This window comes from Lissotriton helveticus, chromosome 8 (assembly GCF_964261635.1).
Source record: "Lissotriton helveticus chromosome 8, aLisHel1.1, whole genome shotgun sequence".
NCBI classification, from domain to species: Eukaryota; Metazoa; Chordata; class Amphibia; order Caudata; family Salamandridae; genus Lissotriton; species Lissotriton helveticus.
The window spans coordinates 1,071,352,731-1,071,368,983 of NC_136069.1; the positions used below are offsets into that span (position 1 = coordinate 1,071,352,731).

Genomic DNA, 16,253 nt, shown 5'->3' on the forward strand with positions numbered 1-16,253 from the left:
CTGAGTCTTGGACCACGAAAATATTCGCACTCTGTTTCCTGCATTTTTAAAGCCTCTGAATCAGATAAAGAAAAAAAAGAAACACATAATCGGGTAAACAGAGTTTATTGCATGCACCGCTCTGCCCCTTACGGTGCCTGCCAGCTGCTGCTGTTGTTGAAAGAGATGGGCTAAAAGGGAGGGGGGAATGCAAGGAGCACAGCTGTACCAGGCTAACAAATGGTGTCCGCACCCGGCGCACATGCACTGTACCTGATCCGCCTGTTTAGGGAGCACTTTCAGAAGCCCCATTCAATATCTCGCAAAGCATCGCTTACGCGATAGCTAGCGAGACCTAAAAACGGACAAACAAAGTTGAAAGCAGCCAGGAAGCAACGTTTATTTGCTGTAGCTTGAGCGAGAAAAACCAGCAACCAATTACACTATTCTGCTGGGGGTTATAATCAGCAGCCTTGTATACATTTAGAGCCACGTAGAAGAACATTAAGCTGAAGACAGTTGCCAAACAATAAATCATTATGATCAGGTGATAATCGGGAGGCTAATTCAGGAGGAGCATTCAGGGTGCACTGAAACTGCCTGCATGCACATTTCGAGAAAACCCACAAGCTAAAAATATCCTGCACCTGGTGTTTGCACACCATCAAAAACACATACAAAGTCTCAGTCTCTCTAAAGACAAAAAGCAATGTAATAACAAACTGTAAAATTACGTACACTTCATAAAATGGATCAAGAACTGTGCACAAACTATCTCTAATTCAACAAACACTTGGAGAACTGCCCTTGGTACCCTAAAACAACACAATTTATACTTAAATAGGAACCTTATTTTTGCCTGGGTAGAGGTTTTTTTCCCTATTTTTTGCTGGAAGCTTATTAGCAAATTCAAAGAGCACACACACAACCACAATGAAACTAGGGCAGAGGACAGACAAATCCTATTCACGAGGATGTATTACCTCTCACTGACTAACAATGTTGTACAATTTACAAAGCCTTCATCCATAGACTTTAATAATGTCAAACTAGGTTGACGGCAGACCCCCTGGATAACATTGGCTACAGAGTCACATCTAACTTTTGGGCTAACAGCATTGAAACATGTATGAAATAAGCTATTGTCTCGGGAAGAAAGACTGTGGGGAGCATTTCAAAAGTCACCTCAAGGGGTGCCGTTCAGGATTGTAGGTCAGAGTTAAGGAAACTTGAAGAGGAAGATCCAGAACCTAAAATTTTGTACAAAAAGATATAATGAAACGGACCACCCAATCAGACTGTGTAGGCAGAAACAAGAAAGGATGGTGAACAAGGTTTTTTGGGATGATGGATGAACACTCAAATGCCACACAGCGGATGAGAGGAGTTTGAGAGTTTTAACACATTGCATGGTAATCTTGATGAGGCTACTTGAGGAACCTTTTACTATTTGGATTCACGGGAGATGTTCAGGTCCAATGGATACAGAAATGATCGCAGGGAAAATGAATGGGGGAAACATGGTGAGGCAGGTGGGCACATATAAAAAGTGAAGTTATCCTGCTGAAGACGTGCAAGTAGTCAAGTTTAAAGTGTTTTGAGACTTGTAGCTTGAGCAAGTAAAGGGTTTTACTGAAGGGGCGAGATAGCTGAATTGTATGGGGAAAGGAGGTGACCTCATCCATTCTAAAGGAGATGAAGGCCCCAGTGCATTGAGCATTGTACAGGCTGATGTATTTGCTTATCGAGTCCAAGGTGCCAAAACGTTGAGGGCCTAGAATTGAGAAACTGTTCCCAGGTAAATTTTGCATTGTCAGTCATAAGGTTACCTGTTACTCATTGTAGATGCAATGGTGCTGACCAAAGTTGTGGTGGCTAGAAATGAGAAACCACCCTGTGTCTAATTCTCAGGCACCAGATGAGTTTTATCCTGGTACTGCAATGTACAGACAATATAATGAAACAGTAGATATCGCCTTCCCAGTAGAGTAATGGGATTGGCTCCATCCTGATATCTCTTGATGGCAAAAATGGCTTTTGAAATGGTGGAATGGCAATTCATTTGGTATGTCATGTGTGGCTGAGAGGGTTACAAAAGTCACTTCAAAAAAAATTGTATTGAATGAAAAGATGTTGGAGGGTTTTAGAGTCCAAAGTCACGTAAGACTTGGCTGCCAAGTGTCAGCTTTGCTCATGAACCTAGCAACAAAGCCCTTGTGAGTCCACTTAAGCAGAATCAATGCTTTGAGGGTGTTGCAACCAACACATTTCCCACAGTTCTCTGAAGATATTCCTTTTCATTAACAGACCCATGGAACGACACCTAGTGGCCCTTCGCCCTCGGAAACCCGCCCACCCCCACGGACCGCACAGGCAACCCGGGAATCATCCTGGACTCCGAGCTCAAAATGGACCGCAAGATCAATTCAGCCTCCTACATAAGACCTTCAACTGGATCCCCTCGAACACAGAAAGACCGTCACTCACGCCCTGGTCACCAGCAGACTCGACTACGTCAACACACTCTACGCCAGAATAAACAAAAACCTCACCTGCAAGCTACAGAACATCCAGAACGCCGCCGCAAGACTGGTCCTCAACTTGCCATAACACTGCCACATCTCCCAGTACCTGCGCACACTCCACTGGCTACCCATCAAGGCAAGAGTCACCTTCAAGATGCTCACCCACACACACAAGGCCCTCTACCTCACTGGACCAGCATACCTGAACAGCCGACTCAAATTCCACGCACCCCAAAGGACCCTCCAACCACCCAGCTCTCCTACGCCGTGGTCCCATGCACCAGAAAAAACAGATCGGGAGGCCGCTCTTTCTCCTACCTCGCGGCCAAAGCCTGGAACGCCCTTCTGCTCCAAATCAGACAGACAACATCGCTTCCCATTTTCGTAAGAACCCTCAAAACCTGGCTTTTCGAAGGCCCTCTTCCTTGATGGACTGGAACCTGCACCTCTCCACCACCAGCGCCTTGAGACCCTTACGGGTGAGTAGTTGCACTTGACAAACACCGGACTGATTGATTGATGGATACCCCTGCCAAAAGTGTTCAGCGAACTTAAGATATGATGGGGGCGGGTCTAGCCGCGGAGAACGATCGACACACACCGAACGGGCTCCAGTAACCGTCAGTGATTAATCCCCGCAAATACGTAAGACCTCCGCACAGCGCCTGATCCAATGACGCTTGAAGGTGATCACTGCAGTGGCAGCGGGGGAGACCCTGTGAGTTCAGGAACCACCATTTTAAAGCACGCCGCACCGTGCGGCCTGCAAAAGATGGCAGATGACTGAGCTCAGGCCTGCAGGGATAAGAGGTTCCCCCTCGAGGGTGTTAACAATGCCGGGGGCCCTGGCCGCTGTGGTGTGGAAATGCCATGATCCATCGGGTGCGTGGTGGAGGCCGAGGCGGCCTTTCATTGAGGCAGTGCTGACCCGCGACTGGAGATGAGGAAGCCTGTGGCTGTGGACGTGCCCCAGAAACATCATTGCAGGCGCTGCCCACGAAGGCACTCACTGCCCTGATAACTAGCACAGCAGGTGAGCCTAGCAGGGTGGTAATCAAAGCAGTGCGGGCAGTTCCTGTGAGGGACCCCCTTCCCTGACTGTGGCATTTTAAGGCCTTTGGCAGTGCTGAAGCAGTGCGTCAGCCTCAGAAACGGTCCTGAGTGCCTATAGGCAGGGTGGGACGCCTTTTTTCACCCACCCACTGTATCCCGTAAAGCAGGGGTGCCTGGATCGGGGCTGGCCAGTGAGCAGGGCCAGTCATCACACAGTTAGCAGCCTTGGGTCCCCAGGAGGAGTTGGAGGAGCCCCCTGTTTTAGTGACCGGATTCTGGGGACATGTGCTGCTGTGTCTCCTGTGATTGGAGGAGCTGGATTGATGGATGATTCTTCGATGCTCCATGCCACACTTCAGGAACGTTCACTGTGACCCCTTGCCATATATGTGAGGCACTGATCTCTTGACCAGTGGTGACTGCGTCTACCAGGCATGTTAATCTTGGTGCACAAGCCCTTTTCTGCCTGATTGAGGCCCCCGGTGGAGGCATGAGGGGGCTGGAGTAAGTTGGTGGGAGGCCCTCCCTGAGCTGACAAGCCCGTGGAGAGACCTGTCATGTGGTGGGAGGATGAACAGAGTGGAGACAGTCTTGACCCAAACTGTGCACAGCACCCTACTGGGACCTTCAGCACCAAGTTGAGAAATAAGGGCCCTTCTAGGGCACAGTCGAATAGCCTCGAAAAATACACAGCTGTCATGTCAACGCCTGCTGATTATGTCGTTGGCGCAGCGCTAACTGGCGCAGATCAGGAGACCGATCCTCCACCTGAGCCTTCCCTGAGGGAAATCACGGGCGCTATACAAGACCTTCAGGGCGCTGGAGCCCAAATTAGACACTGTCACGGTGGATGTCAGCCTGCTGCAGGCAGACATTTGCAATATTGCGGAGAAGGTAACAACAGCTGAATCACAGATAAGTGGTTTACTTTCTAAAACAAAGAAACTGGAGGTGCGGGTTGACATGCTCATCAAACAGAATGTTGCATTCATAGCCCGACTGGAAGAACAGGAGGGCCATGCCAGGTACAACATTCATGTAGTGGGGATCTCTGAAGGGGCGGAGGGACAGAGTGTTGACCTTTTACTGGAAGACCTAATCCTGAAGACACTATGTTTTAAGAGGTGCTCCAACTATTTTTCGATAGATCGGGAGAACAGGGCGCTGGGTCCGCTGCCAAGCTTGGGGGCCCCTCCACGCACAATTATAGCCAGGATATTCAATTATAGGGACTGAGATATCTTGGTTGGTTTCTGAGCAGGAGGCTGCGGCCCTGTAAAAGAATGCTGTGGGCTTAGTGGGCAGCAGGGGACTGTTAGGAAATGATTGATGACCAAATTCTAGGGGAATGTAATATTTGACACTAATATCCTGGACTAGATCACATAGGCGGTGCGACAAACCTTTACTGTTGTAAGCAAATGTTGGGGCGACAGGCACTCTGCATGTTGGGTTGGGGTGGTGGGTAGTTCTGATCTCACAATGCAGGGCACAAGAAAGTGGAAGGTATTGGGTTTGTTTTATTTAGATTTGTTCTTCATTTTACTTGCTCATCTATTGACATTGTTGCTAGTCAAGGGGTTGCGGGACGAGAGGGTACAACAGACAGGCTCTGGGCCTAGATGTGTTACAACAGACAGGCTCTGGGCCTAGATGTGCTCTCCTATCTCATGTTGCTGAGGCCTCATACACACACCACAGCTATGCCAATGGCAGGGAAAACTCGGAAAGCTTGGATGTGGAATGCCAACTGCTTAGGGAACAAAAAATTAAGCGTACACTAGTGCTCCAATATATCCGGAGACATTCCCCTGACCTTGTACTTCCACAAGAAACTCACCTCAATGGCAACCATTATATAGCCTTAGAAAGGTTTGGTTACAAACTATTGACCCATGTAGGCTAATCCACCTACCTGAGGGGCACAGGCATACTCATTAAGAAAACATTGCCCTTCACCCCACTTCACACTTGGCACAATGCTCAGAGTTGTTATGTGGCCATTATAGAAACCTAAGAGGGGCTTACCTTAAACTTTTGTTCCCTCTATGTACCACTGGGCTCCATGCCTTGATCCTCCCTAGAATTAGTACACTGCTCTGGAGATGCCCAGAAGCACCCTTCTACTTAGGAGAGATTTCAATACAATCATGAACCCAGAGGTAGACAGAATGAGTACTGCACGGGCCCTACAGTCTGGCACGGCTGTTGGGCCTAATGGCCTGTCCATTGAGCTATACAAGGGTTTGGCACCTATGCTGGCTATGGTTCAGAGGGCATTGACCCAGGGACGACTACCAGACAACCAACGTAAAGCCACAATTGTGGTCACACAAATAAAAGGTAACCCCCCTGCTGACTGCGGATCCTACCGGCCCATATACTTATTAAATATGTCCACCAAGGTGTGTGTTGGCTAAGACTATGGTGGCATGCTTAAGTAGGTTCATTACTACTGTTATACACCAGGATCAATCTGGCTTTATGCCACACTGCAGAACCCGTCTTAACTTGATGAGACTCTATGGAGGGCTCCACATGACTAGCCTGCTAGGCACAGTACAGGCGCTGTTAATGGCCCTGGGTGGCAAAATGGCGTTTAACAGTATTGAATGGCCTTATTTGTTGGCAGTCTTAGCCAGATTGGGCTGCTGTCCAAAATTCTGTGGGTCAGTGAAACTCCTTTATCGAGCCCCCATGGTCAGGGAACAGGTCAATGGCACAAAGTACCACAGTTTTAAGATGAGGAAGGGGACCAAACAAGGGTGCCCTCTCTCGCCCATAATCTTTGCCCTGGACCTTGAGCCCCTTGTGGCCTGGATTCAACAGGACCCACTGTTGTGGGGATCAGAGCCACCAGCAGATGGGAGGAACACATCTCATTATCTGCTGATGATGTTCCACTGTAAGTCGTGAAACCCTACTTCTCAGTGGCCAGGATATTGATTACCTTTGATCTCTTCAGTAGTTACTCTGGTTATCGTATAAACTGGTCCAAATCCATCACTTTTCCCCTATCAGGCCGTTGCCATGGCTCCCTCTGGAATGCACGGCCCCAGTGATGACCGAGGGCCTTCTGCACCTTGGAATCTACGTCACCTGAGATCCCCACATGTTTGTTCGGAAGAACTTGTCTTCCCAGCTGGAGAGACTCCACAATGACGTGGCTTATTGGCACACCTAGCCACCTTCTCTGATAGGCTGGGCCGCTCTCTATAACATGATGACCCTCCCACTCTTTCTATAGGTGTTACAAAATACACCCTACTAGACTCCAGCACAGTTCTTCCGTAAAATAGACCAAGGACTCAGTCTGTTCTTATGGAATGCTGGTGTGCCGCGCAGTCCTCTAGGCAAACTACAAGAAGCGATATATGATGGAAGGCTTGCAATCCCGTATGTTGAAAAATACTACTGGCCCTCACAGCTACTGGTGGTAAATGAATGGGTTTTCTCTGATATACAGGAACTGGCCTACTGAGTAGACAGAGAAGCGATGGGGAGAGGGGGCACAAGGTAATCCTCTGTGCATAAGACTGGAAAAGCGATTGCCATCACACATGGGAACAGTTGTCTGGATCTGAAGAGAGACCCTCTGTTTCCTGGGTTGGAGGGACAAGCTAACGCCCCTGACTCCTTGAATTTGAATTTAAAAGCATTTATTTAGCGCGCTTATACCCAGCGGTTTCATGGCTCTATAGGAGCTACTACTAGCAACAGCAGCAAGAGGGGCAGGTTAGGCAGCAAAAGCTCTGGAAAAAAGGAAGGTTTTTAGATTCTTCCGGAACTCCAAATAGGAGGTTGCGGATCTGAGTGTCATGGGAAGGGAGTTCCAGAAGACAGGTGCAAGGACCGCAAATTTCGCCCCACCTGCTTTCTTTTTCTTAAAGCGAGGTGTGACCAGGAGTGCCATGTGGGTAGAGCGGAGTTCTCTGCCCGGCAGGTAGGGTTTGATGGCTGAGCATATAAACTCGGGGGCAGTGCCCATCCTAGCCTGGAAGGTGAGGCAACCTAGTTTAAATAAGGCCCGCTCCCTCACAGGTAGCCAGTGCAATGATTTCAGCAGTGGGGTTGCTCGATGGAATTTGGGCAGCCCATGGATCAGGCGGGCAGCCTGATTTTGCACTAGCTGCAGTCGGTGTATGGCATAGGCCGGTGCGCCGTTATAGATTATGTTCCCATAATCAAGGCGCGAGAGCACCATTGCCATCACAATTATTTTCAGTGCCGGGAGGGAGAAGAAGCGAGATATCTTCCTAATTATCCGGAGGGAAAAAAAGCAAGAGGAAACCACCGAACTGACCTGGGGGTTTACAGATAGTTGGGAATTGAGAAAGATCCCAAGGGTTTTAACTTTAGGAACCGGGAGGGGGGGGACACCAAGTGAAGGGGGCCAAAACGAGGGAGACCAGGGGCTGCAACCACCTCCTGTCAAGACCAGCTCTGTCTTGTCAGGGTTGAGTTTAAGGTGGTTGCAGTTCATCCAATCTTGGATGAATAACATAACGGTTTGAAAATTCTGAACAGAGGAGGGGGAGTGAGAGACATTAAAGATAAGCTGGAGGTCATCGGCGTAATTAAACACCGTGACCTCGAGCTGCTGCAATGAAAAAATGAGGGGATAGATGTATAAATTAAACAAAAGAGGGGATAAGGAAGAGCCCTGAGGGACGCCGCACTCCACCTTTCGTGAGGAGGCAGTAAAACCAGCGAGATGAACAGCCTGTGCCCTGTCACACAAGAAGGAATTGAGCCAGGAGAGGGCAGAGCCCTCTATGCCCGCCGCCCTGACACGAGTGAGAAGAATGGAATGATCCACCATGTCAAAAGCGGCGGACAGGTCCAAGAGAACAAGGGCTTGCGGGAGGTTGATGTCAATACCCTCGCGGAGTCCGTCCATCACTGAGATCACTACCTTCTCTGTGGAGTGTAGAGGTCGGAAGCCCGCCTGGCAAGGGGAGAGGCAATGATTTGCCTCCACATAAGTGCTCAGGGTACTCGTGACGTGGGTTTCTAAGACCTTTCCCAAATAGGGCAAGAGGGAGATGGGGCGGTAATTAGCTGGGGACAAGGGATCAGCGCCAGTTTTTTTTAAGATCGGATGATGACTGCTGATTTGTGAGAGGAGGGAACCACACCATTGCTTAGTGAGTCATTAAGAAACGTGAGGGGGGGGTAGGACAGGCCGAGAAGATCTCTCTTAAAACATGGGCGGGACCAAAATCCAAGGGGGAGCCCGACTTCACCCGTCGAAGCAGAGGGAGGAGTGAGTCCTTGGTCAGCAGAGGAATGCTAGCCAGTTTGGAAGTAGAGGGGGGAGGGGGCGGGTTAACAAAGGTTAGCGAAGGAGGTGGTATATTAATTTTTATCTGTGCGACCTTCTCGATGAAAAATTCATTTAGCGAATCGCAGAGATGTTGAGAGGGAGGGACTGTTGTCGTAACTCTATCGGATGCTGCCAGTTCATGGACGGCAGCAAAGATCTCTTTGGATTGGGACTCTGCTGCTAAAATCCTTCCTGAGTAGTATTCTGTCTTAGCCTCAAGAATGCCTTTTTTGTAAGTCTGTAAGGCAGAATGGTATGCGGATTTCAGTAAAGGGCTATAGGCTCTCCTCCAAGCTCTCTCAGCTCTCCGTGCAGCTAGTTTTTTCACCTTAAGGTCAGAGTGGAACCACCTATTAGCTGCATTGGCTCGCTTAACCGTAATCCGCCTCAGGGGAGCGAATTCGTCGCCCGATTGAATCAGCCAATTATTGATGGATTCCAATTGGTCTGAGGCTGCAAGGCCTGAGAGGTCAGGGCTGGACTCGGACAAGGACGAGCAGAGGGACGGCATATCGGCTTTGCCCCATTTCCTGATCCAGGTGTTCTTGGGGAGCGGGGGCTTAACCTCAGGGGATAGTGCAAGGGAAAAGGAAATGAGAGAATGGTCCGACCAAGGGCAGGGAGAGATGGTGGGGGGCGTTGTAGGGACATTTAGGGCCCAGATTTGGTCCAGTGCATGACCATGAATATGAGTGGGGCTATGAATGTGAGGTACGAAGTTGAGGCTAATCATGAGGTCAGTGAAATCCTTGGAGTAAGAGGTTTCGGCGGGGTCGTTAGGCCAATAATTAAAGTCCCCTAGGACTAAGACTGACAAATTATTTATCGCCAGAGTAGCCAGGAGATCTTGAAAACTAGGAATGAAAGATGAAGTGAGTTGAGGGGGGCGGTAGACAAGGACGCAGGTCAAAGGGGTTTGGTATGAGGTCGAGCGCGCTACCAAGTAGTCAACTTCGGGGATTATAGGAGAGGGAAGGATCTGAAAGTGCAAGTCAGCACGAGCTATCAAGGCTTCTCCTCCACCCGTCTTGCCCTCAGGCCGATCCGCTCGGATGGCAGAATGTGAAGGGGGCAATGCAGCTAGAACATTGGGCAGGGAGTCCGCTCTGAACCAGGTCTCGGTTAAAAACAAGAGATCAGGTTCATGCGTGTCAATATAATCAAATAGCTCGTACTGATGTTGAACAGCTGACCGGGTGTTAAGTAGGGCAGCCGAGATGTTAAATACCGGTATTTGAGGATTGAAGGAAGGGGGTGAGGTGGGGGGTAGGGTAGAAGGCAAAAGTGTCAACTGGGTAACAATCTCCGGAGGAGAACAAAGAGACGAAGTAAACAAACCAAGGGAGGTCACACGATTGAATAAAGTGAGAGGAATGGTACCAGGGGTCCAGTAGGAGCAAAGCTGTGATGGAGTGTATCTAATCAGCTGAGCAGAGTGGGGTGCCCCTAGCCCCGGTCGGCCGCGGACGGGCGCAGACGGGTTCGACTTTGGCGCAATTTCGGCACGAAGTCGGCGCTCCCGCTGCGCTCGTCCGCTGCGCTTCCACCAGGTCGCCATTATATCCAAAAGGGAAGTGAGCCACTAGACCGCTGACCTGCGTGAGGGAGAGGCAGGGCAGAAGTGGGGTAGGGCAGGAAGTGGTGCTCGATGTTGCGACCCTCCGCACAAACGGCACAATGCTGGGGCGGAACGGGGTCCAGAGCAGAGGAGACAGGTAAGACAAGCCCCAGCCCAATAGTTTATAAAATACAAATGCACAAATGCGCGTTAGCGCTGGGTAACAGTTTCAGAGATAAAAAACAATGCAGCTAGTAATCAGCTGTCGAAAAGAATTTAAAACGAACTACAGCGCCGTGACACGCCAGCAGCCTCAATCGCCGCGCTAGTTAAATTGTGTCAGAGATGATGCGCTAAATGTAAGCTCAGGGCAGCAGCCACTAGACCGCTGACCTGCGCGAGGGAGAAGCAGGGCGGAAATGGGGTAGGGCAGGAAGTGGTGCTCGATGTTACGACCCTCCGCACAAACGGCACAATGCCGGGGCGGAACGGGGTCCAGAGCAGAGGAGACAGGTAAGACAAGCCCCAGCCCAATAGTTTATAAAATACAAATGCACAAATGCGCGTTAGCGCTGGGTAACAGTTTCAGAGATTAAAAACAATGCAGCTAGTAATCAGCTATCGAAAAAAATTTAAAACGAACTGCAGCGCCGTGACACGCCAGCAGCCTCAATCGCCGCGTCCCATTCTTGCCCCAATAAGGCCGCTGAATCAGATTCGGTAGTCCAAGGGAGGGGACCCGCTTAAAGAGCGGTGAAGTAAACTATTATAATGCGTGTATGCGGAATGGACAGGCTAAAAGCAGGGGAAAAGTCAAAATAATTAAAATGAAATGACAAAACAGGATGTTTTTTAAAATCGCGCCAAGAATTATGCTGAAAGCACTCGCGCTGAGCATAAAGTCCCTGATATTCCCTTTAAGATTCTTGACTGTACTCAATGTCCCATCATGCAACTGACTTCCATAACAAAGCTTTGTCAGGATCCAGGGGAAAGAACTCTTGATTTCAAAGAAAAACCCCTCTTAGAGAAGATGCAAAATGTGTTCAACCCCACTTTCTTCTTTTTATAGTGGCCACTATAACTAAAGCAGAAGAAACCAAGGGAAAACGCGATAAAAACACAGCTACTCGCGTTTTAACCCGAACTCCACATAACGACGTGGAGCTACTACAAAAATGCAGGAAAAACTCTAAACTTGCATTTTACCGGCAGGTAAAACTGACTAAATAAGGCAAAGAACCAGTTCGAAATGCTAGCTGTTCGTAGGGCAGGGTCCTGAGGCTCTCAATCAACCCATGAAAGCCTCGAAAACATCCAGTGAAAAATTCCCGAATCGAAGTCCCAAAAGGTGCCGATTTCCCAATGAGAGCCGAGAGCTCCCAACCAGCAATTCTCTTCTCTTCTCTTCTCAGGTTGCACCTTTACTTTAATTAAAGGATTACTGAAAAACGTTTTATTTAAATGGAAATTCACACTGCTGCTCCTGCTGCCTCCATAGCCTGACACTTTCACACTGCTGCTCCTGCTCCTTTGTAAATGTATAGGCATTTATATAGCGCACTACTTACCCGTAGGGTCCCAAGGCGCTTCGACCGCTGCGAAACCCTTCCTGGCTTCCCTGAGAGATGGTCCCTTAATGGGTATCTCCAGGGTGAGACCAGGCATCCCCGGCGGTCTGGTGGGGCCGTTAGTGAAGATGAGGCAAGCTAATGCCCAGAGTTGCCGAGTGTGAACGCTGATCAGAGTGGGCACCGAGGCGAGAGAATTATCGATTCCGCTGACCCTGGTCCAGAAACCTGCCGCGCCGGGAATCGAACCCTGGTCCCGGGCCGTCCTCTGCTCTCAGGTCTGCCGCCTCTAACCAGTGAGCCACACTACTTCACCTTTGTGGCATAGTGACTTGCTACGTGACGTGGGCACTCTGGTGTTTTTTTTTCTCAGTGGGCGACAACAGGCATTGAACATCTGCGTGATGTTTGGAGGGATCGGTCACTGATAGGGTTTGCGGTCCTCCAACAGGAATATTAGATGGCAGAGACTGAGCACTATCAATACCTTCAACTGGGACATTCCATTGGTTGAATGTTTTTGAAGATGATGACTGGCCATACGATTCGCCTTTAGAAGATTGTTGGCACACTGAACCTATACTCGAAAAGGAAATAATCACTATTTACCGGAAGTTAGTCAACAACTTCCTTGATGCACTGGGTCCCCAAAGACTTATCTGGACTGACGACTTGGGTGACCTTCATGATGATGATTGGTTGGAAACTCTTGAGGGACCACACGAAATAGATATTCGAGCCAGGTTTAGGTTGGTTCAACCTGAGATCCTGCATAGGACGTATTATTCACTGACCTTCCTGCATAAAATTGGGAAGACTGATTTACCATTATGTACCAGAGGCTGTGCACAGGAGGGTACCTTCTTTCATATCCTATGGGACTGTCAAGGGTTTTGGCGTCGGGTGGTGGTGGTGATGTTCCAGGCTCACGGCTTTCCAGGTGCCCCTTGATGCTAAATGGTTGCTACTAATGATGGCGAGGAAAACTGGCCCTGACACCCGAAGATAGGGCTGGAAACAGCAGCTGGGGTCGAAAAACACAATATCTAAAGAGGTGGGCGCATCAACTCCTCCAAGTGTTCTAAATTGGGAGTCAAACCTTGACTGGTGTCAGAGGACAGAGGAGGTGATATATCAGAGCTGTGGTTGCCCCAGAAAATGGGACAAGGTATGGGGGCCTGGAGAGACTTCAGGGGAGCTCAGCCGGAGACCTGTTTGGAGGGAAGAGGTGAGGCTATGTGACTATATTGTGCTGTGCATGCTATCCAGTTTGTATACTGTAGCATTACAGACCACAACAGTGTCAATGATGTATTGATCCCAAAGGTGATTGTTCAAATGAGGAGCGTCTTGGTGTCACTTCATATTACATGTACAACTGTGATTCTCTCTGCCCTGCCCTGTAAGATGAGCATTGAATTCCCCCCGGCAAAAATCTAATAGCACCACAAAATCAGCCAATCTATCTTGCTCTTACACACACACCTGAACAAACACATATTTACCCATTCATCGACTTACACGGACACATATGAAATGTCTGATAACACATGTTATCCTCATAATCCTGGTAGTGTCAGCACCTACAATTAACAAGAGCACCGTCTACAACAACTGACAATCATTCAACAACTGTACTAGGGTGAAGGTCAGTATAGGAGTATGCAAAACAAGGAAATCTTCAAAAAGACAGACTCGAAGGACCAGGTTTTATTTCTTAAACTTCACTCTCAGAACAGTGTTTCACTTGCTATAATTCTTAAAGAAAGAAAGACAGCACTTCTGATTCAGAGAAATGATCCTGTTCAGAATCAGAATCAGAATCTGACTAATCGTATAGTTAAATGGTATTGGGATCATGCAAAACCTTAAAACAATGTTTCTTAAAAGGTGGTTCGGCTGCTGTAATCCATAAATATCGCTCTCTCCCATTGAGGGAGCTCAGGATCTGCACCGCATAAAGCTGCTAATGAACTGAGGAAAGCTGTGGGTACAAAGTCTCTGCAGTCTTTAAGTCTCCTTGTTAGCTAGAAAATGGAAGCAAGGCAAACATGTATGCAGGATATACAGTCAAAGGAAAAATAACAATGCAGAAAGGCTGATCAAGCATGTTTTCCCTGCCAATGCAGCAAAGGTTTATTTCTTAAGTTAGGCATATAATAATGTTCCAGTCATGAAATGTGGCACAACACGTCCAAGATAATAGGGAATGTGGAAACCACAACTGCAACTGAACATCTGTTTTAGCAATGAAAACCATTAATGATTTAAAATAGGAAATAAGTCAATAGAAGGTTAGAAACTTGAGAAGGGAGGGTACTTTAATGCTGTCAATCAGAAATTCCAAATGACTGAACAATCTGTTTCAGTAAAGCACACATCTTCAAGAGAGGGTGTCAAACATTCTAGGGAAATATTATGTTAACTAATAACTATTCACATCTTACCTGATGTCTCAGATGAAAATTTGTCTGCAGCTTCTTTCGCAATTTTTACACCTGAACACATAAGTTCAGTTGCATCTTCCACACACATTCCTAGATATTTCTGAAAGCCGACCACGCTTGCCTGGTAAGTGGCTGTTGTTATGACATCTGCACCACTCCTCAGAAATCTAAAATGAAAAGAAACTTTGAAAAATTGTCCTTTTCCTTGATCCCAATGAAGTCTAGCTTTTCTTCATCGGTAGGGGGCTGCTGTTAATTTTCAGTTTCCAATCAGAATCAGCTCCTCTGTGTTACTATCTAGTATCTTACATCTGAGGTGTCCCCAAAAGTGTGTCCTGTCCTCATTTATTGCATGTACAGAACCCACAGTGAACTCCCTGTACTGTGCCTTCAGAGATACCCATCTTCCTCAGCTGTCTGTAATATTATGAATGTCCCTTGGAGGTTCTTATGGCATACGACTTCAACCTCATTCCTCTATATTCCTTGAATTGTCCTGAAATCTCCCCCCCCATTCCTCCTTAACCTTTCAGCGCCAGACCTCCTAAGATAAAAAAGCACCTTCTTCAATGTAATGAAATACCTGCTAATATACACTGAAACAATTGTAACTTGACTGACACAAAATAACTTATTGAAAGTTACCTGTTCCCCACCTGATGTTCCTGGAGGCTAAATGTATTTTCTTACTTCTGCCAGAAGTAATTACCATTTGAAGACGTGTGGAATCTGCTCCCAGAGCAGAGAACACATGTCTAGGTGCGGGGAGGTGTTGTTCCCATTACAATAAGACCAGTGGGGTTGGGCCCAGGAATAGTATTAACTTAAAAGAGGCTTCCCCTGTTAAAGGCAAATGTTAGCAGACACCGGAGCAAGACTCTTACTTTGTCCCCCGCTCCCAGCCAAGCAGGCTCAGATGACAAAGGACTCTTTTTGACATTGGAGTGTCAAATCCTGCTGGAGTGTCAAATCTTGCTTTACAGATCAGCTAGGTTTTTAACATATATCAGGGAGGGCACACTTAAAATGAGGGAAACAAGATGCCAAAACAATTATTGTAAATCCACTGTCTGGTTGCTGAATGACCTTATACTCATGAATAAAGCGCTGCTCACGCACTATGGGCTTCAGCCATGTTTTCAGCCTTGGTTGAATTTATTAATAGCTGCCTTACATAAATATTAATAATAATAGAACATTTATACAGGGCGCAGCTACCTCCAACGGAGGTGTCCCAGCGCTAACAACATATTGTAATATACAAATGAGTTTTACCGTAAATGCACATCTTTTATTGCAAGAGGGTTTGTTTGAAGAACTCTTGCACTCCATAGTGGGTCTTCCTAAAAATACAATCAAAGAAACAGGTGAAGAGATTCTAACTGGGTACTTTGTAAGGATAACACCATAACAATTTAACCATAAGGATTACTGATGTATGTTAGAGATGAACAGTGAGGGAGGGGGAAAATTGTTTGAACAGTGAGGGAGGGGGAAAATTGTTTGAACAGAGTGGAATCTTGGTGAGCCCAAAGACACACATGCCATCAAACAAAATTGAAACATTGTTAGGAGGTAATACATAGGGAATAGAACAATAAATGTGTCTAAGATACAGGGGCGGAGTATTCCAACACTGCCTTGTTTTATGGAGCAGTATTGTACGTTTCTGAATGAACTAGTATTTGCATTGTTAGTGGAGTTCTTGTGCAGAAAAGGTAGGGTAGCAAATTGTTGCCTTATCTGAAATGTTACTTTAACTATCTGCAGGGAAATAACCGGACTACTGCACCA

At 47.6% G+C, this 16,253-nt stretch overlaps 1 protein-coding gene across 7 annotated transcripts in view; it reads right to left on the minus strand.

The window, feature by feature from the left end:
• Positions 1-16,253, minus strand: part of LOC144773109 (betaine-homocysteine S-methyltransferase-like) — a 656,112-nt gene that overhangs the window by 405,551 nt on the left and 234,308 nt on the right. For all 7 annotated transcript variants that reach the window (XM_078657962.1, XM_078657963.1, XM_078657964.1 and 4 more), the window contains 2 exons: positions 15,735-15,802; positions 14,460-14,626 (listed from right to left, as the gene is read on the minus strand). In XM_078657962.1, the coding sequence (XP_078514088.1) occupies positions 14,460-14,626; positions 15,735-15,802 (235 nt within the window). The remainder of the gene's footprint in view (positions 1-14,459; positions 14,627-15,734; positions 15,803-16,253) is intronic.